Source organism: Capra hircus, chromosome 5 (assembly GCF_001704415.2).
Source record: "Capra hircus breed San Clemente chromosome 5, ASM170441v1, whole genome shotgun sequence".
Lineage (NCBI taxonomy): Eukaryota > Metazoa > Chordata > Mammalia > Artiodactyla > Bovidae > Capra > Capra hircus.
In genome coordinates this window covers 28,179,406-28,199,710 of record NC_030812.1, presented here as the reverse complement: position 1 = coordinate 28,199,710, position 20,305 = coordinate 28,179,406, and the positions used below count along the sequence as shown (strand labels likewise).

Here is a 20,305-nt window from a genome sequence, read left to right as displayed (position 1 = left end):
AGATACTTATTGGTTAAAAAAAGGAAAAAAAAAAACAAAATAAGTTGATTAAATTCATTCACTTAAATATATATTCAACGATATAGCAGTTGTCAGTGAGGAAGAAAAAAGTCCATGTGTGAGAAAACTACCAATCCAACCAAGTAAGGCAAAGAAAGTTAACACGTAGGCAAGATGTATGTAAGTTAATAAAAAGGTAAGCCTGGCCAGTCCTCAGATAAAAGAATAGAAAAGGAAACTCAAATCCTAAGGGTTAAATTGCAGAGGTGGACAACTGCTTGCATTTATTGACAAATTGACCATGAATTCCAGGGAAAGTTGAGATTTTTCTTGTATCTGGGTCAGTCTCCCCCATGGCATATTCCATTATGTTTTTTCCCTAACACTTTAAAAAATTATTTTTATTTTTTTATTCATTTATTTATTCATTTATATTTTCCCTGTGTCTTCATGGCTTAACATGGTCTTTCTCTAATTGCGGCAAGTGGGGACTACCCTTCCTAATGCTGTGCGGGCTTCTCATTGCAGGACTTCTCTTGTGGGGCACAGGCTCAGTAGTTGTGGCACATGGACTTAGTTGCCTCAAAGCATGTGGATCTTCTCAGACCAGGGATTGAACCCACGATAGCAGGCGGTTTCTTAACCACTGGACCACCAAGGAAGTCCCTCCACTATGTTTCAAGATTGTTAGAACCACAGACTCTCAGAAGCCATCCAGTCCAACTGACTACTGATTTGCTATTTCTTTTACACTTTAATGTGAAGGTTCATAGTCTCTCAGAAGCATCTTTTTTTCTGTTTAAAATGTAACCTTAAAAGGTTTGCTGGTACATGATTTTATCCATGTTGGCACATGCCATTCACTTTGAAAGTGTAAACATGCGGAAAAATAGGGTCCATATGCATGCACGGACTGGTTCCAAATTGGGAAAGGAGTATGTCAAGGCTGTATATTATCATCGTGCTTATTTAACTTATATAGAGAGTACATTGAGCAAAATGCAGGGCTGGATGAAGCACAAGCTGGAATCAAGATTGTGGGCAGAAATATCAATAACTTCAGATATGCAGATGACACCACCCTTATGGCAGAGAAAGCAAATGATTTAAGGAATTAAAGAGCCTCTTGATGAAGGTGAAAGAGGAGAGTGAAAAAGTTGGCTTAAAACTCAACATTCAGAAAACTAAGATCAGGGCATCTGGTTCCATCATTTCACAGCAAATAGATGGGGAAACAATGGAAACAGTGACAGACTTTTCTTGGACTCCAAAATCACTGTGGAAGGTGATTGCAACCATGAAATTAAAAGACACTTGCTCCTTGAAAGAAAAGCAATGACAAGCCTAGACAGCATATTAAAAAGCAGAGACATTACTTTGCCTACAAATGTCCATCTAGCTAAAAGCTATGGTTTTTCCAGTTGTCATCATGTATGGATATGAGAGTTGGACAATAAAAAAGGCTGAACACCAAAGAACTGATGCCTTCGAACTGTGGTGTTGGAGAAGACTCTTGAGAGTCCCGTGGACAGCAAGGGGATCAAACCAGTCAGTCTTAAAGGAAATCAACCCTGAATATTCATTGGAAGGATTGATGCTGAAGCTGAAGCTCCACTACTTTGGCCACCTGGTGGGAAGAGCCGAGTCTTTGGAAGAGACCTTGATGCTGAGAAAGACTGAAGGCAGGAGGAGAAGGGGACGACAGAGGATGAGATGGTTGGATGGCATCACCAACTCAATGGACACGAATTTGAGAAAACTCCAGGAGATGGTGAAGGACATGAAAGCCTGGTGCGCTGCAGTGTATGGGGTCTCAAAAAGTCGGGCACGATTGAGTGAACAACATGCATGCACGTGCTCAGCATCCACTTCAGCATAAAATAACCAGTACCGTAATCAGTGTGTCCTCTGCTCTCTGGTGTGTCCTGTGTATCCTGGATGTGTCTAGTTTCTAGTATTCTCTGGATATTTTACCTGGTCTGTCAATAGTCTCCTTCACATTGTTGGAAGTCAGGGATTGGGTGATGGGCTTGCAATCAATTCTAGATGCATACAGATAGGTGATGAATGACGCCTCAGGTGGTGGTGAGCTACCAGTATTCTCCAAGTATTAAATGCCAGACTTCAGAAGCTGGAGCAGCCATCCTTATGGCAACAGACCTCCAGGGGCCTCAGGGTAGAGGGTGAGACATATTCATCTCTGCCCAGCTTTCAGCCCCTTCTTGTGGTGCTGCCAGGATGGCAGTCTTCTAAGTCCTAGTCTAGTAAGTTCTGTCAACCCACTACCATTGGACAAGCTACAACTTCACCATTTTTCAAATTAGGGTAAACAATTTGATTCCTAACTGGGATCATCTGCCCTAGATAAGCAAAATGATTACTCATGCCCAGCTTACTAGCCCTCTCCCCAGTATTCCTGGAGCCTCAGGTCGGGAGGCGGCATATGCTAATAGAGTGTCAGTCTCACACAGTTAAGTTTTCCACTTCATTTGTGCCTCTTCTGTGGAAGTTACCTTGAGTGCTTATCTCCCCACCAATAGACCAAGGACCCTAGCAGTCCTCTCTGGCACACTTTCCAAAGAGGATCAGTTTTCTAGGAGATAAGGGTCAGGGAAAGCCCAAAAGAGAAAAGGCTTGAACTGGGGTTTTGCCTTGGGAGGAGCATTCTATGCAGGTCCTGGAGGGCCTTGGACAGCCAGGAAGCCTGTATTCCTAGCATTCCCCTACCCCCTCCATTAGTCCTAGAGTATCACCCGCAGCAGTGACTGAGTGCCAGGGGAGCGGGATGCCTTCTAGGAGAGGAATTAAAATACGGACAGGAGGACTTTGATAGGGGGATATGCAACCTCCACTTCATTAGAGATCCTTTGAAGTTTTTAAAATGGAACAATAACAGGATTAGATCTTAGAAAAATGACTCCTAAGTACGAATATGCATTTCCAGCTCCCTAAGCGACATGTCTACTGAAAAGTCCCGCAAGTTCTCAAGCTCTTTGTATTAATGTTTGTATGGGACACCCAATAAACTGCACATAAAGGGTACAATTTGATCAGTTTTGACAAATGGATACATATTAAATTATCACCACTATCCCAGTCAAATCACCCCAAAGCTTCTTTGCCCTTCTTTGTAATCCACCCTCCTTCCTACTCCCACCCTCTACCACCATCAACACGGTCTTCCTGTCATTCCTGTAGACACTAACATGCCTCCCCCCAAACTGGGCCAGTCAGAGTCTTTCTCCAGGGAAAGAACACAGTGGCAGGAGGCAGCTGAAGCTGAGTCTTCCAATGACAGCAGCCAGGAGGGGCAGCCCATGCATTCCTGCTACAGACATCCGTAGACTGGTTCTTTCTGCAGCCTGGTTGTCTTTCAGTTCTGTGAGCTGCGTAATATCCTTCCATCATATCCTTTAGTGCTGAATTGTGTCAGTTTGTTGCCTGAAACCAGAAAACTCATATATAATGCACTTTCTCCTGTAGTCACCATTCCAGGAAATGTTACCACCAAGCCTAACCTAAAATAATTCCTTAAAACTTCAGTCTTCATCACATGTCTCCTCTCACTCATTGCTAAATCCTGCCTGTTCTGCTCCCTGCTGAGCAGTCTGTCTCTATAAAGTTCTTACTCTCCCCCATCCTCATCGTTTCTCTAGTACTCAGTGCAGTGCTTGGCAGACTACTCAATAAATTCTTGCTGAATGACTGAACGAATAGTGACATCATTAATCACCCCCAGAAACAAAAGCAAAAATGGATGAGTGCTTGTATATGTATGCATATTTATCAGGGTGGCAGGACTTCAAAGTGAAATTTTTTTTAAATTTATTATTTATTTACTTTTGGCTGCACTGGGTTTTCTCTAGTTGTGGTACACAGGCTTCTCATTGCAGTGGCTTCTCGTTGCAGAGCATGAACTAGGGTGCTTGGGCTCAGCAGTTGTGGCGTGAGGGCTTAGTTGCCCCTTGGCATGTGGAATCTTCCCAGATCAGGGATCAAACCCATGTCCCAAGCATTGGCAGGCGTATTCTCAACCAGTGGACCATCTGGGAAGTGCTCGAAGTTAGTTTTTAATGTTTTCACAGAAGCAAATGATAGTACTTGAATCCAAAAGTTCTGATTCCAAATTCCATACCACTTCCACTACACTTTGTATCTATACCATGAATCCTTCCCCTTCACTTGGAGTTCTGTTTCTTCTTCCACCCTGGTCAGAGCCTTACTTACATCAAGTACCAATCTGTAGACACTAGACACAGCTCTAAAATAAAACCCCTTTCCAAGGATATTTGCTTATTAACCAAAGGGCAGAGGAGGTAGGCAACAATGCATCTAGACTGAGTAGAGAAGCCTGTAGCCCCAGGCATCAGCAAAGTGTTATAGCCAGGAGGTAGGGGGAGCTGGAGGTCAGGGATGTGACTAAAGCTTTCTGAACCTGGGGTACAGTCAATAACCTTGCCTAAGTGGAGGACAGTGTGCCGGCCTGGAACAACTTCCTGTGTCCAAAAAAGAAACCCCACACACATCAGAATAATACTTTATTTATCAATCTGAAAATCTGTTCTTTTGGCTTTAAGTCCTGCAAAATGAGTGGTAAATCAAAGATTTGTGCATGAGTCTCTGAGTATATGTGGTTATATGTCTGTATGAGGAAAGATGTCTATGTCCACAGATGCTTTTGCTTTTTATAGTCTCACTATAATTTTAGTCCCACTTAATTAGTATATAAGGTCTTGTTACTGTCAAAATGCTAAAACCTGAACTAAATATTCCAACAGTCTCTTCTCCCAAGCCTGCCTCCCTCCCTCCCCTAAGTGTGCTCCTCAGCCTCCATTAATGCTAGGTCTTTAGAGACAGCCGGGATTCAGAGCCTGAGAAACCAGGAATGAATGCTGGGTCGTTAGTCCCTCTGACCTACATCCTCTAGCTGAGGAGTTTCTCCGGGGAGGTGTGTGGGGAGGACCTCGCGGTTCCTCTTCAGAGTTGGGCATTTTGAATGGTAGACACCTAGAAAGTAAACATGATTGCATTAGATGTGGACCTGCCCTCCCACCAACCACTCAAGGGAAGTGAAAAATCAGTCTTCCTCTCCTGAATATATTTAGTGTAACGCACTAGCCTTTATGGGGGCGGGGGGGTGGGGAGGATGTGAAACTGGCTATTGGGATGATTTTAAAGCCTTATTGCAGAAACTGTTCACTATCTCATTCACCATCTCTTTATAAGGATTCGCAGAGGAGATTTCTTTTTAAAAATATTACTTATTTCTAGCTGTACTGGGTCTTGGTTGTGGTCGGGCTTAGCTGACCCTCAGCATGTGGGATCTTAGTTCCCTGACCAGGGCTTGAACCCATGTCCCCAGCGATGGAAAGCAAATTTTTAACCACTGGACCACCAGGGAAGTCCCAGAAGAGATTTCTTTTCATCTTAGTAGCAGGAGATGTTCTCTTAAGGAAGGGGCATCATAAAGTGGGTGAACTGATCAGGTTTTCCCTCTTAAGTCTATTTTACAGAATGCATTTTTGTATTTGCCTAATTCATGGCTCCATTTTATGTCACTATCACTAATGTACAGAATTCTGCATTACTTTGCTACATTTTGTGTATTTACCTTTTGTATGCCTTTTGTGTCTCTTAACTCCTTTTGGAAATAAGTTTAGGCATAACTAAATATATTCTTAGGAGACGGCTATGAGAAGGGATCAGGAAATCCAAAGCCAGTTGGGAAATGGGCACAAAGGAAGCCTCATTTACTCTTGATTCTTCTGGCTCCCACCTGCTTGACTTTGCCCTAAGGAATCTGTTCACTGCTGGGTTCCCCTTGCAGCCCACAGTGAGGATTCCAGCCTGCAGCCAAGCCTTGGTCCATCCCCAATCCCAGTCTCACCACCCCCGTGTTCTCTGAGCATCTGGCCTTCTTACCTCTTCTTCAGGCTCATGTGCTATGACATTGCTCTCTTCTGGAACTGCAGAGCCATGAAGCTGAAGACTTTGGTTCTACAAAAAGAAGAGTTCTACTGGTGAGATGTGGCTCAACCTCCCAGCCTGTCGGCTTAGAAGGGTCTTTTGTGCCTTACACTTTATTAGGGTCACAGGTAATACTAAGGGCAAACATATAAAGTTGTTTCACTGCAGCCTGAAAGCATCAGGGAAGGCTTTATGTCATCCTCTCTTGGATTAGGAAAACAAGATTCAAAGGCTGAAGTGACTTGCTGGGACAGGCAACCAGGCCTTTGAATTCCAGAACTGTTCCCATGATTTGTGTGACATGCATCTATATAGATGTATTTATGTGATGGTCTGTAAGGATACAAATATAGGACTTAAAACCACTAGCTACCACTTTTAGACCAATTCTCCTCAAGAATGCACACATTTAGATGATCCTAACCCCTGGCAGTTAGGAGAGCCAAGTGGTATGATGTCTTCTTTGGGAAAAGGTCTAGGTTCTGAGATGGGAGCCTGAGGTGTGGAACTGCTAAGACAGGGGAAGACCTTGGCACTCTTAAGGTTTAAAAAGATTTTTTAAGAATTGAAATTTAATTTACACACTATTAAAAGTCATCCTTTTAAAGTAAAACCTAACAGTATGATAGTCATGTGAAATTCTGTGATTTCTCCTTTCAGGAAAATTTCCTTATTCTTAGTCCCTCTGCTGATTCTAGGCCATGAATTACCTCAAAGGTAATACTACCTCTGGGCTTCCATGGTGGCTCATTGGTAAAGAATCTGCCTGCAAGGCAGGTGACGCGGGTTCAATCCGTGGGTTGGGAAGATCCCGTGAAGGTAATGGCAACCCACTCCAGTATTCGTGCTTGGAGAATCCCATGGACAGAAGAGCCTGGCAGGCTGCAGTTCATGGGGTCACAAAGAATCAGACATGACTTAGCAACTAAACAACAACAATTCTACCTCCAAGTAAGTAAGTGCTACCTCCAAGGAAGTTGTCAAAATCTTCATGTTCTCTCAGGTGATTCAAATGCTGGGCAAGAACAGATTTTCTCAGTTACCTATTTGCCCACTTTTATATGTGATAGGTCCACAGTTCTGCTTGAGAGAACATATGATTTATGATGTATCTGTGAGGGAGGTGAACAAATTTTATAGGGACACAAGCTTCAAAGGACTGATGATACTGACAGGCCAGGATGTAAGATGCTCTATTGCTTAATTCCACAGAAAAAATATGTCTCCTTAGCCACTGACTAAAGCAATCCCACAGGAGAGGCTGGGAGTAAGGAAACACTATATAAATCTCAAATGTAATGAGGTTGTGTCCTGTACCTCTTTCCCTAGGAAGATAGTGTTACTAACCTGTTCCTCAAAGTATCAAATAGCATCATGGCCCCCAGAATTTCCCCTTCAGTAAAATTACTCCAAGAATGCAAACTTATTCACCTGAGCCAAACAGGTCATTCTATTGCTGCCTCTATACTAAAGTCATACATTACAAGAGTCAAATTTAATTTTGGATTTTCCATACAGTTGAGTTGCTTTTTTCAGTGCAGAAAAGTGACTCTACTCTTCACTAAACGAAACCCCACAATGGCCTTGTGCTTATTCACTATCCACGTGTCCTGCATATCTCTCTCACACGGAATGGCAACCTCAGACCGGAAACCAGCCAAGGGCAAGTTTTATGTCCTATGTATTAGGATTTTCAATATCTCAATATCTCACGTGAGTCACGTGAGTATCCTTCCCAGGCAAGGATATAACACCCTTGATGACTCAGATTTTAGTACCTCAGGGGAGTCAGCTAAGATAAGCTTATTGTCCTCGTGTTTTCTATCTTCCTTGTCTTGCCAGGCATCACAGCCTTGTGCCCTTTGTCCATGCTAGCTCCTCTCAGACAGCAGGGAGCTCCCAAGAGAGCTGGGTCAACCTTTAGGTAGGCATACCCAGTAGTAGGGTGCTATGATCTGAGGTGTACCAGACATCTCACACTCCTAGATATCCACATGGTTCATGCCCTGGCCTCCTTCACTGCCCAAGTGTCACCTTTTCTGACCACTGTTTAAAACTGCAGTTCAGCACCCCCTTCTGGTCCCTTCCCCTACTTAGTTTTTCTCTGTAACTCTTATTAACACTAAACTATAATTTTACTTACTTATTCTGTTTCTTGTCTCTTTCCCCTCCACTAAAAGGTAAGATGCAGGAAGGCAGAGAATTTTGTGTTTGGCTTTACTCTAATAACCCTACTTCCTAGAACAGTGTTTGGCACATATAAGGGGTTTAATGAATGATTGTGGATTGAATGAATGAATCTGGATGCCATCCAGTCAGATGCTGCACCATAATACTCTGCACAATGCACCTGACAGGTAGGTGACCACATAGCCTGAGCTTCTAACATCAAGGAAGGGGAACTATTTTTCAAGGTGGCTCATCCTTTGGTTTTTGGATGCCCCTGGTGCCCCCTTTCCCTGTATTAAAAAAATATTTTTCCCAAGCCATTTTTTAACAGAGCTAATAGCTGAAAGTTTCTCTACACTGATTCAAAGTGTACCTTAAAAAAAAAAAACATCACACATAGGGCCTTTTTCTGTCCTCAAGAGTCTTGAAGAACAAGTCAAATCTCTCTTCTATATAATAGATTTTCCATGTAATTTGAATAGAATATGACTTGATTTCCAGATCTTTCACAGAGGGTCTGCATTTCTATTTTAACACAATCCTTTTCTCATCAAAATTTTCACTTTTCAAAAGACCATCCTTTTGCTTTACTGTCCTCTGTGAGTTCCTTCTAGGCCTCTCTCATCAAAGACAATGCCTTGGAAATTTGCTGATGCCATTTTGCTTGGCGTCTGTTTACCATAGTTACAAGTATGACAAAGTGAAATGAGACCTTCCTCCCTACCCCACATTAAAAAGTAGTGATCAGATGTCAGTTGTAGGTACTTTATATTGGGAACTCCCAGAACTTGGAGCAAAAGAAAGAAAGAATTAGTAACAATCTGGTTATACTAATATTAGAGATAAGCCCTTTGCAAAAGTCAATTACCCTAGCAGTACAAATCACCAAATTAGTTGCTATGATGATGTGCAAGAAATCCCAGAACCAAAAAAGGTGTCCGAGACTATCCTTGAAACTGTAATATAATGACGTAAAATTCTATCTACTGTGGGACAACCTGAGCATAGCAAAAATGATCCCCATGGAGATTATAAAAGGGAATAAAGACTCAGCCAGATATATGCTTACCTGAGAGATTATCAAAGTAGGGGAAGTACAAAGTTCTTCTGGGTTCAGATTGCTGGTGTTTTCCTCTTCTCTTACTGGCTTCTCTGGTGGCTGTGGGTCAGGAGAAGCCTCTGAGGAAGCCCGAGGGCTGGTGGGTGAGGCTGGAGGGCTGGAGGGCGTGTTCCCTAAGGAGCCCCTAGGACTGGGAGTGGCTCTGGGTGGCGGAGGCCTACTAGGTGGTGCTGAAGCCCTCTGCACAGAGACTCTCTTCTTTAGCTCTTCAGATCCCTCGCTTGAGGTACGAATTCGGAGGACTACTACTGAGGAAGATGAAGCCTGCTCTGAAGGGGTCAGAGCTCTGACTGGTGATGGAGCTGGGGAGCAAGGGAAAACTTCCTCCTGGGACTCTCTATCCTCAGTGAGGGGTGAGGGCTGGGACTGGGTGGGGCCATTGCAGGCTAGCAGAGGCTCTTCTTCCTCAGAGGAGCTTGTCTCAGCCTCCTCCTCTGTTTCCTTGTCTTTTAAGGGCTCTTCTTTAATCTCAGAGTTGTCTTCTCCCTGGGCTGAATCAGATGCCAGCTCTTCTTCACTTGCTGAGCTGGAGTCCTTCTCACTCTTCAAGGAAAGTGCGGAAGGACTGGTAGGTGAAGTTAGAGGGCTGGAGACTATAGATGTTCGAACTGGGGGAGAGATGACTAAAGAGCGTCTGTTGCTGCTAAAAAAAGGAAGGGTGTTTAGATTCAGAAGAGCGAAAAACTGGAAGTAACCCCAATATCCCAAATATATAATGATACATTCATATAATAATAAAACAGAAAAAGCAATTTTAAATGGCATCAGAAAGTTTGTATAATTTGCAATAGTGCTTAAATTATAAAGTGGAAAAAGGCTTTAGAATTTTTATCCATATCACAACCTTGATTATCTAAAAATATATAAAGAAAAAATGACTGGAAAAAAACTCAGCAATATATTAACAAAGTATTTTCCTCAGGGAAAAACAGTTCATGAGTGAAATACAGTTGATCCTCATGGACTCTGTGTTTGCAAATTCATCTACCCTCTGAAATTTATTTAAACCTCAAGATCAACACTTGTGATACTTTCAGAATCACTCTTGGACACATGCCAGCTATGAAGAATGACTGCCTGACCAGTACTCTCCCAACTGAGGTCTAACAAGGCAAGCCTCTGCCTTCCTGTTTTAGCTCTCTTAGTGTAAATATGTCCTGTTTGCCAAGTTTTTACACATTGTTGTGATTTTCTTTGGTGATTTTGCTGCTTAAAATGGCCTCTAAGTGCAGTGCCAAAGTGCTGTTTGAAAGCAGAAAGTCTGTGATGTGCCTTCCAGAGAAAATACATATGTTAGATAAGCTTCATTCAGGCATGAGTTATAGTGCTGGTGGCTGTGGGTTCAATATGAATGCTGCTGCTGCCACTAAATTGCTTCAGTCGTGTCTCTGTGTGACCTCATAGACAGCAGCCCACCAGGCTCCCCCGTCTCTGGGATTCTCCAGGCAAGAACACTGGAGTGGGTTGCCATTTCTTTCTCCAACGCGTGAAAGTGAAGTCGCTCAGTCATGTCTGACTCCTAGTGACCCCATGTACTGCAGCCCACCAGGCTCCTCCGTCCATGCAATCTTCCAGGCAAGAGTACTGGAGTGGGTTGCCATTGCCTTCTCCCAATATGAATGAATCAACAATATATATTAAATGTCTTTAAACAAATATACAAGAAAGGTTCTGTATGGATCACTTGATGAAAATGTTGGAACCAGGGGCTCCTAAGAACCTAACCCCATGTTTCCCCTAGGAGCAGTGGGTCAGTATTCACTAATTCAGTGCTTGTGGTGATTTCTAGAACAAAACTACCATGAACAATGAAAACTGACTACAACATTTATTGAATATTCTGGATACTGTGCTGAGTGCTTCTGCAGGCAACATCAGCTTAACTCCTACTCACCTCCTTAAGTGCCTCCTAGGTACCAGCCACTACCTGATTAAGCAACTCACCAATATTTGCTTGATGTATAGCAACTACGTGCTGTATCCTGGGTTCAAGGATGGGAGAGAGTGATAGGAAGAGTGATAGGAAGAGAAAGGTAATAATTTAGTTCCAGCCCTGTGGGAGTTTCTGATGTAAGATAAGCTAAGTGATATAAGGTTCTTTCTAGCACCAGCATCTTATGGGTCAGCAGGTTTAGAAGGCCCAGGATATAGAAAGAAAAGATCAGATTTCTCTGCACAGTTCTAGGACATCTTGGTGTAAATGATGGTTAATTTCAGATGAATGGACTCAGAGAGAACTCTGGTTTTCAATGCTGGGAAGAGAAGAAATAGAGTTTTTGGAAAAGGGAAGTCTATATTGGCCCGTTAGTGATTCCTTTTAATAGTCTGTAACTGACTGCTAAATGAGTAGTACAAATATCAAATACAAACAACATACTGAGCCCCATTCTTTCTTCAAATCTCAAACTCAGTTTCAGCACCTCCTCAAAGTCTTCCCTGACCATCTATCTGCATATTGCAATCACTTAACTCTTGGTTCCTAACTGGTCTCTTTAGGTGCTTAGTATGTGCAATTTTATATTGTTCCTTGTTTTCTTAGGCACATTTTGTGTCCTTCCAACTTTTGTAAGTCACTTCAGGGAAAAGACAAGTCACCTATGTCTCTGGGTCCCTAACTCTCAGCATAAAACCTTGTGCATAGAAAGAACTTACTAAAACTTAAAAGGCTTTAGAATAAGAAAGTGATCATATTATGAAGGTAACAGACATGCCACATTGACACACACAGGAAAGCAAGTCATGACAGGTTAAGAAAAGGTATTTGTAATGCGTATCACTGAAGGATTAATACCCAGAATATACAAAAAAAACCCCACCTCATATAAATCAATTTTTAAAAAGAAGTAAACTATCTACATGAAAAATGTGAATAAAGGATAAACATGAAAGTCACAGAACAGGAAGCTTAAAAGGTCAATAACATGAACAGATATTCAAGCTAACCAGCCATTGTGGAGATGTAATTAAAACTGCAAAAAATTCAATTTCATACCCATTTCCTTGGAAAAATTAAGAAGTCTGACAATGTCACATGTAGCAAGAATATGGAGCAATGGGGGCTTCAATTCACTGCTGGTGGGCTGTAAACTGGGACAATGGCTTTGGAGAGCAATCTGGCAATGGTAATGTCTCATAAGGCTGAAGGAACCCAAATGTACAGATTCTATGAGTCAGCAATTCCACTCCCAGTACATCCTAAAGAAACTCTTAATAGTATTCATACAAGGAGAAATGTAAAACACATTCATCGCACCATTATCTGTAATAGCATAAAACTGGAAGGCAATGTCAATGTCCACTAGCAGTTCAAATAGGTTGTGAACTAGCCATATAGTAATATCCGTAACAGTTATGAAAAGGAAAGATCAGAGCTAACAACATGTAGCAACAGGATAAGTAAATCTCAAAAACAATACTAAGAACAAAAGAATATATACAGTATAATTATATTTAAATAAAATTTTAAAACATGCAAAATAGTATTTTTGTGTATTCATATATGTGTATAATTAAGGTAAAAAAACGTGGATAATAAATACTAAAATTTAAGACAGTGGTTACCCTCGGTGGGGGACAGGAAGAGAAAGTGAGTGGGGAAGGGATACTGGGAGATTTAATTATATATATTCTTTTTTTCTTCTAAAAAGTTTTTATGTATTTATCTATTTAGTTTTGGTTGCACTCGGTCTTGGCTGCTGCACATAGGCTTTCTCTAGTTGTGGAGAAGCGGGGTCTACTCTTGGTTGTGGTTTGTGGGCTTCAGTAGCTGTGGCACGTGGGCTTACTTGCTCTGCAGCATGTGGGATCTTCCCGGACCAGGGATTGAACCTGTGTCCCCTTCATTGGCAGGCGGATTCCTATCCACTGAGCCACCAGGGAACTAATTAAGTGATTTCTTAAATTTGGTGATGGGTATATGGCTATTTGTTGTACTATTCTTTTTTATCTTTAGTTATCATTGAAGTATTTCACAAAAGAAAAATAATATATTTAGGAGTGTAGCACAAACAAAAAACAATATTATGCACTTGGACACAAAGGAAAGGTCAGGATTTGGGATCAGAGATGAGAGTGCTGAATGTGTTCACACACAGAATAAACCAAACAGAAATGAGTCTCAGAAGCAGCTCACCTTGAGAGTCCCTTCACCACAAAGACTTTGTCAGAATGTTGCTTCTCCAGTTTGCTCATCACCTCGTAGAGATTGTGGTTCAGCTGGAGCAAGCAAGAGAACAGATGTTAGCCACGTGGGAACCTGGGACCAACAAATTCCTTCTCTCCCCAAAATAAAACCTTCCTACCCTAAATGATAAAATTCCTCATCTCTTTTGCATTAGTGTCTCAGTTGTGTCTTAATTTCTGTCGTTTCCATCAGACTGGCAGTTCTCTCAAGGCTAGGTCCTTGATATCTGATATTTATTTGAGGTTCTAGCTTCTCTCAGGTGACCCAGGGAACAAAAAGTCATTGTAATATCAACTAGACAAACCATAATTTAGCCAAGAAACTGTGGAGAGGAACATGTGTGGATATGGATGTGAATATAATTAATACTGTAACAGCAAGGTGTCTTGGAATTGCAGGTCTAGAAAAGACCCCATGGGGTCACGTTCCATGGCTGCTCATCTCTAAATAGGACTGGCCCTTTCCAAGACCAATGCCCTGAGAAACTGAGCTATGTTTAAACACCACCTCCACTCCCCAGCAACAGAAGACAAAGATTATACAACTTAGTTCCCCATTTCAGCTGTTCCTTCTATAGTCCTAATCTCCTTGGTGCACCTGAAACTCATTTGGAGACCATTCAGTTGTTAATGGAGCAGCACAGTCCATCAAGTGCTGTTATTTCACCATGAGAAAAAAGTAAACATCTGTGATGCCAATATGGATATTTAATGAGGTTATGTAAATTAAAGCGACCTTCAGATTTGTTAGAAAAACCCTCCTAGGTGTCTAAACAGGCTTCTCTGGTGGCTCAGATGGTAAAGAATCTGGCTGCAATGCAGGAGACCCAAGTTTAGTCTCTGGGTCGGGAAGATCCTTGGGAGAAGAGAATGGCAACCCACTCCAGTATTCTTGCCTGGAGAATTCCATGGACAGAAGAGCCTGGCAAGCTACTGCCCATGGAATTGCCAAGAGTTGGACATGACTGAGCGACTAACACTTTCAGGTGTCTAAATTGGCCAGATGCTTCTCACCTTGCTCATTTCCCTGTAGAAGACATCCCTCAGGTTGGAAATGTTTTGGAAGATGGTCACATAACAGCCAATACGACTATCAGGAAGCAAAAGAACAAACACGTACAGGTAAGTGCTGGTAAAGAAAGTCTCTGTTGGAAGCATAAGGTAGACACATAAGCCAAAGCCAGCCACTGCCGGGCTCCTCATAGAAAAGCACTGCATGGCCTAGACTCAGGATGCTGGGATCTGGATTCATCAGAGCCAGGACAGGAGTACATTAGACTCTCAGGAGTGGGAAGGCCAGGGAGACATGATACCAAAGTATAACACATCTCTATGAATGAAGTTTCCCGGTGGCTCAGAAGTAAAGAATCTGCCTGCAACGCAGGAGCCACAGGAGACATGGGTTCAGTCCCTAGGTTGGGAAGAGCCCCTGGGAAGGGCATGGCAATCCACTCCAGTATCCTTGCCTGGAGAATCCCATGGACAGAGGAGCCTGGAGGGTTACAATCCACAGGGTTGCAAAGAGTTGGACATGACTCAACTGACTTAGCATGCGTGAATGAAGTTACTGATTCAGGCTCTTCAGATACTGAAGTAGACATGCAAGTGCTTTGAAGAATTTTAGAAGTGATGTATAAGGCCATACAGCTGTAATTATAAGTATTCTTTCTCAGTATGTGGTACTTGGATGTCTATGCAGCTGTATGTACATTAATGAAATTCTACTGTAGATGAACTGTGGAAGTTTACCTTTAAAGAAACTATTAAATTTCAATTCTGTTTAAATTAGGAATCACCTAATTAATATTTTAGAATACATGTAGTCATTATAAAGGATCCCTCACTCATAGACTAATATAAAGTGACAATATAAAATACTCTGCATTAAAGCATATCTTGTACAATGAAAAGAAAATAGGATACAAACAGAACTTCTGATCAGATTCCTTTTCCAATGTGGGAAATTTATATCTAAAACATTTTTACCTACTGTGAAGCAAAAACATCTTCTTTAATGGAAACACTCATCCCATGGTTTATCTTATATATGAATCTAGATGTTCATGAACCAAGCTTGTTTAAAACAATACACACTCAAGCATAAAACCAGATACTCCTAGCAGGCATGATGACAGCACTTTACTTGCCAAGATCTCTCCTACCTAAGAGACATGTTGTCTTTAAACCCAGAAAAGCTGGTAGGGCAAAGAATCTCTGAATTTCAGATGAAGAAATCAAGGTCCAGAGATAAGGTGGTGAGCCTAATAACCCCCAGCAAGTTAGGAGCAGGGCTGAGGCTACATTCCATTCTTGGACCAGGGCTCTTTTCAGGAAGCAACATGTTTGGGCTGCCCAGGGCCTGGGATCCAGCCTTCTTCTGAAACTCAGTCATTACCTGTTATAAAGGACAGGCAGCTCCTCTAGTAGTTCCTGGTTCAGATCTTCAAACACAACCTGGGCTTTGTTGAACTCTTCCTCTGCCTAGGTAGTAAGAGAGACAGACAATTCCCCTTATTCCTGAACCCAAAGCTAGAAATTGCTTCCTCTCTCTTCTGCATTTTTTTCAGGGACTAGGCTTACTAGGAAACATGTCTCTCCTTCCCCAGACCTGTGTCCTCCCCAGCCTTGAGTCTGACTATCCTGAGAGCATTGGTGTCAGAGGAAACAGGATTTCCTTCAAGACACTGGAGGCTGAGTTTATCATTTCCTAAACCGAACTTGGCTCAACCACCTGCCACCACTGGGGGTAAAGGGAGGGCATGAAGGTTTCACCAGGGTTTGTTTGTTTTTCACCTTGGCTGTCTTGGCCTCATCTTTCTTCTTGGCATTCTGCACTGCTTCCAGGTGATGTCGGGCACTGTCGTAGTCCACAAGCTTCCGGCCCCGCTTGGCGATTCTTTCCTAACCCAGAGTCAAGAGAGAGGACCTTGATACTCACTTTTAAGTGACCAGGATGTTGGTAACAGAGTATCAGAGAGGCAGCATTCCTGTCCTATGATCAAATTTTATTGTACTTTCTAACAGGGTTTTGTGCTCAGGGATCTCCCTCATTATCTGGAAAGAATGGAGAATTCTCAGGGGGAGAGAGTAGAGGGCAATCCCCCAGAGCACCTGGAAGCCTGCACTCAACTGCAACATATCCTACGACCCTATTAGAAACTGGTTCAGCACCCAGAACAAATGGCCTTGAGAAACCTACTAAACTGAAAGTCAGGAGTTTTGGGGTTTTACTCCCATCACTACCATTTATTAGCCTTGTCACCCAGGGCAAGGCATGCCTCTTTTGGAGCCTCAGTAGCCTCATCTGCCCTGTGTTGTTGTTTAGTTGCTCAGTTGTGTCTGACTTTTGTGACCCCCATGGACTGTAGCCTGCCAGGCTCCTCTGTCCATAGGACTTCTCAGGCAAGAATTCTGGAGTAGGTTGCTGTTTCTTCTTCCAGGGGATCCTCTCGACCCAGGGATCGAACTCATGGCTCCTGCACTGGCAGGTGAATTCTTTACCACTGAGCCACCAAGGACTGATTTCCTTTAGGATGGACTGATTGGATCTCCTTGCAGTCCAAGGGATTCTCAAGAGTCTCCTCCAGCACCACAGTTCAAAAGCATCAATTCTTCAGTGCTCAGCTTTCTTTATGGTCCAACTCTCACATTCATACATGACTACTGGAAAAACCATAGCTTTGACTAGATGGCCCTTTGTTCACAAAGTAATGTCTCTGCTTTTTAATATGCTGTCAAGGTTGGTCATAACTTTTCTTCCAAGGAGCAAGTGTCTTTTTATTTCGTGGCTGCAGTCACCATCTGCAGTGATTTTGGAGCCCCCCAAAATAAAGTCTCTCACTGTTTCCATTGTTTCCCTGTCTATTTGCCATGAAGTGATGGGACTAGAAGCCATGATCTTAGTTTTCTAAATGTTGAGCTTTAAGCCAACTTTTTCATCAAGAGGCTCTTTAGTTCTTCTTCACTTTCTGCCATAAGGGTGGTATCATATGCATATCTGAGGTTATTGATATATCTCCCAGCAATCTTGATTCCAGCTTGTACTTCATCCAGCCCAGCGTTTCTCATGATGTACTCTGCATAGAAGCTAGAGAAGCAGGGTGACAATATACAGCCTTGACGTACTTCTTTCCCAATTTGGAACCAGTCTGCTGTCCCATGTCTGGTTCTAACTGTTACTTCCTGACCTGCATACAGATTTCTCAGGAGGCAGGTCAGGTGGTCTGGTATTCCCATTTCTTTAAGAATCCTAAAGGATATCAGTCCTGAATATTCATTGGAAGGACTGATGCTGAAGCTGAAACTCCAATACTTTGGCCACCTGATGTGAAGAAATGACTCATTTGAAAAGACCCTGATGCTGGGAAAGATTGAGGGCAGAAGGAGAAGGGGACAACAGAGGATGAGACGGTTGGATGGCATCACCAATTCGATGGACATGAGTTTGGGTAAACTCCAGGAGTTGGTGATGGACAGGGAGGCCTGGCGTGCTGCAGTCCATGGGGTTGCAGAGTCAGACATGACTGAGCGACTGAACTGAACTTCGACACCAGGGAAGCCCAGCTGCCCCATAGTGTTATTTTAAAGATCAAATGCTGAATATAAAGTAGTTTGAAAATCCTACAGCATAATAATAAACATTGCAAACTATTATGAGCTCTGAGAGAACATCTACTCAATCTCATACCAACTACAAATTACACCAGGGAGAGGCAAACCATGGTAACGGCTTTGTCTTGTTCTCTCAACCACAGAACTTGAAAGGATCTTGTTAATTATCTGACCCAACTTCCTATTCAATTCACAAAGCTTATCCACAATATCCAAGATAAGAAGTAGTTAGACTTCTGTTTGAACAGAGAATAGACAACTCACTCTCTCTCAGCAGATTTCATTTTTGGGGGAAAGCTTTAGCTATGAGAAATTTAAGTGAGGCTTCCTTTAATTTCTTCCTATATTAATCTAAAACCAGCACAGTGTTCAACAGAGTAGATGTTTAATAAATATGAGTTGAATAAATTAATGAATTCTAATTCTACTTTCTGGAACAGTTTAGAACAGGCTGAAGTCCTCTTTTACCTAACAGGCTTTCAAATATTTGAAGATAATTATTATGACTCCTCTAAGTTTTCTCTTCTCTACAATAAATATCTTTAGTCCCACCAGCTGTTTCTCACAACAAAAAGGGATGCTCTGACCTGGATCTAATTCAAAACCAGCCCAAATCTAGTTCACTGAAATCTAAATCTAAATGTAACCTTTACACTGTCTCTAACCCTTCATGCTAACCTCTTGTGTAAACCCTCAACTTTCAATCTTTTTCCTAACCTACCCAACTTCATTCCTAACCAGGCTCTAACTCTACTTTGTACTTTTACCCAGGTGAAAGTGAAAGAGACAGTCACTCAGTCATGTCCAACTCTGTGACTCCCTGGACCGGAACCTACCAGGCTCCTCTGTCCATGAAATTCTCCAGGCAATACTGGAGTGGACTGCCATTCTCTTCTCCAGGGGATCTTCCTTGTCTTCTAACTTACATGGGCCACCCATAATCCCTCCTTGATGCTGTAAACTGATTACCTTAATCTCACTAAACTGGGCCACATAGTTTTCCATGGTCCTCAAAGCCTGGTCAGCTAGTTTCTCTTCATAGTCTTCCCAAAGGAGATCATTATTCTGTAGGATAGAGGCAGAGGGCAGTGGTAAGGGCCCCGCTTCTCAACAGCAACTTCATTCCAGGGAAATATCCCAATTCTTCCCACAACAAACTTCCTTTGAGAGCACCAATATTTTCAAAAGAGCATTTTGAACTCTGGGAAAAAGTCAGATGAAGAAACAGCTCTTCCTCGGGAACTGCCCTGTAAGAGACTGGACACACATTCTAGGGATTAAGAACAGTCTTGGACTCTAGAGTTTGAAGGATAGGGAAGTATGGGAGCAAATGACTGCATAAAGTTAGTTTTCAAAACCAACAAACTGGGTTTTGTGTAGGTAAAACTTTCTAAGGTTTTCAAGAAAGGAAAAGGATAAAAAACAGAGGAATCCACGGATTAGGGAAAAGTTGCTTTTACCTTCATAGTTACAGCTCCTTCCTACCACCTGTGATCAGGGCTATACAAAAAACAGTGCGAACTGGCTCCTTTGTTCTCCTGTTTGCTTGGACAGAGAAGCTGGGACGAGGCTGAGATGAGGGTAGGGTGACTGTGGAAGAGCTGTAAAGCCCAGCATACTCTTACCGCCACGATGGCCTTCAGCTCCTCATGACCGTCCCACTTGCTGCTGTAGATCTCCTGCAGGGTTTCTGACACTCTCTTTGAACTTTCATGCATCACTGAAAGGAGAGAACTCAGTGCTACCATAAGGTAGTCTGACATAATCATATAGGTGACAGGCGAATCAATGGGGCTAATCCAAAAGGGCAAATTCCGTAGGTTTGGGCTATCACTGAGGGAAGCTGGGTGGGGTTGGATAGGAAAAGTTACTCTTCGTTGGTCCACAAAGTTCCAAGGGTCAGGCACAGGCAAGTGATGAAAAGCCTGAGTATGGTTGGTTTTTTCCCTATCCCCCCGACTTCTTAGTAGCTGCATAAACACCATCTGGATCCCCCTGTGCTCCCTGATACTCACCTTTGACTGCACTGAGGAAGTTCTTCAGGTCCTTGTATAGCTTATGACCTTCTGCCTGAAATGGAGAAGTGCCTCTAATGACTAAAGAGATATATCTGGAAAGATGCTCTAGGTGTCAAGGTTGAAAAGTAGGTTAAAAGCAGAAATCAGTCCTGGAATTTCTTCAAACATCTGCAAATGTTATATATCAGCTTCTATTCTCTTTACCAAGAAGTTGTAGGTTGTCTCCTTTGGGATAAAA

The 20,305-nt window shown here is 42.5% G+C and overlaps 1 protein-coding gene across 3 annotated transcripts in view; it reads right to left on the bottom strand.

Moving 5' to 3' along the window:
* BIN2 (bridging integrator 2) overlaps positions 2,860 to 20,305 on the bottom strand; it is a 37,784-nt gene continuing 20,338 nt past the window's right edge. The window contains exons 3-13 of one of the 3 annotated variants that reach the window (XR_001918036.1): positions 20,065 to 20,119; positions 19,675 to 19,769; positions 19,019 to 19,114; positions 16,232 to 16,339; positions 15,834 to 15,919; positions 14,453 to 14,528; positions 13,389 to 13,471; positions 9,206 to 9,899; positions 5,923 to 5,997; positions 4,919 to 5,007; positions 2,860 to 3,441 (exon numbers count right to left, since the gene is read on the bottom strand). Coding sequence is in view for 2 of the 3 variants with exons in the window: in XM_018047751.1 (XP_017903240.1) it covers positions 4,978 to 5,007; positions 5,923 to 5,997; positions 9,206 to 9,899; positions 13,389 to 13,471; positions 14,453 to 14,528; positions 15,834 to 15,919; positions 16,232 to 16,339; positions 19,019 to 19,114; positions 19,675 to 19,769; positions 20,065 to 20,119 (1,398 nt within the window). In the remaining variant the exon portion in view is untranslated. Of the gene's footprint in view, positions 3,442 to 4,001; positions 5,008 to 5,922; positions 5,998 to 9,205; positions 9,900 to 13,388; positions 13,472 to 14,452; positions 14,529 to 15,833; positions 15,920 to 16,231; positions 16,340 to 19,018; positions 19,115 to 19,674; positions 19,770 to 20,064; positions 20,120 to 20,305 lie in introns of those variants that run through there. The other 2 variants (XM_018047752.1, XM_018047751.1) reach the window with 2 other exon arrangements.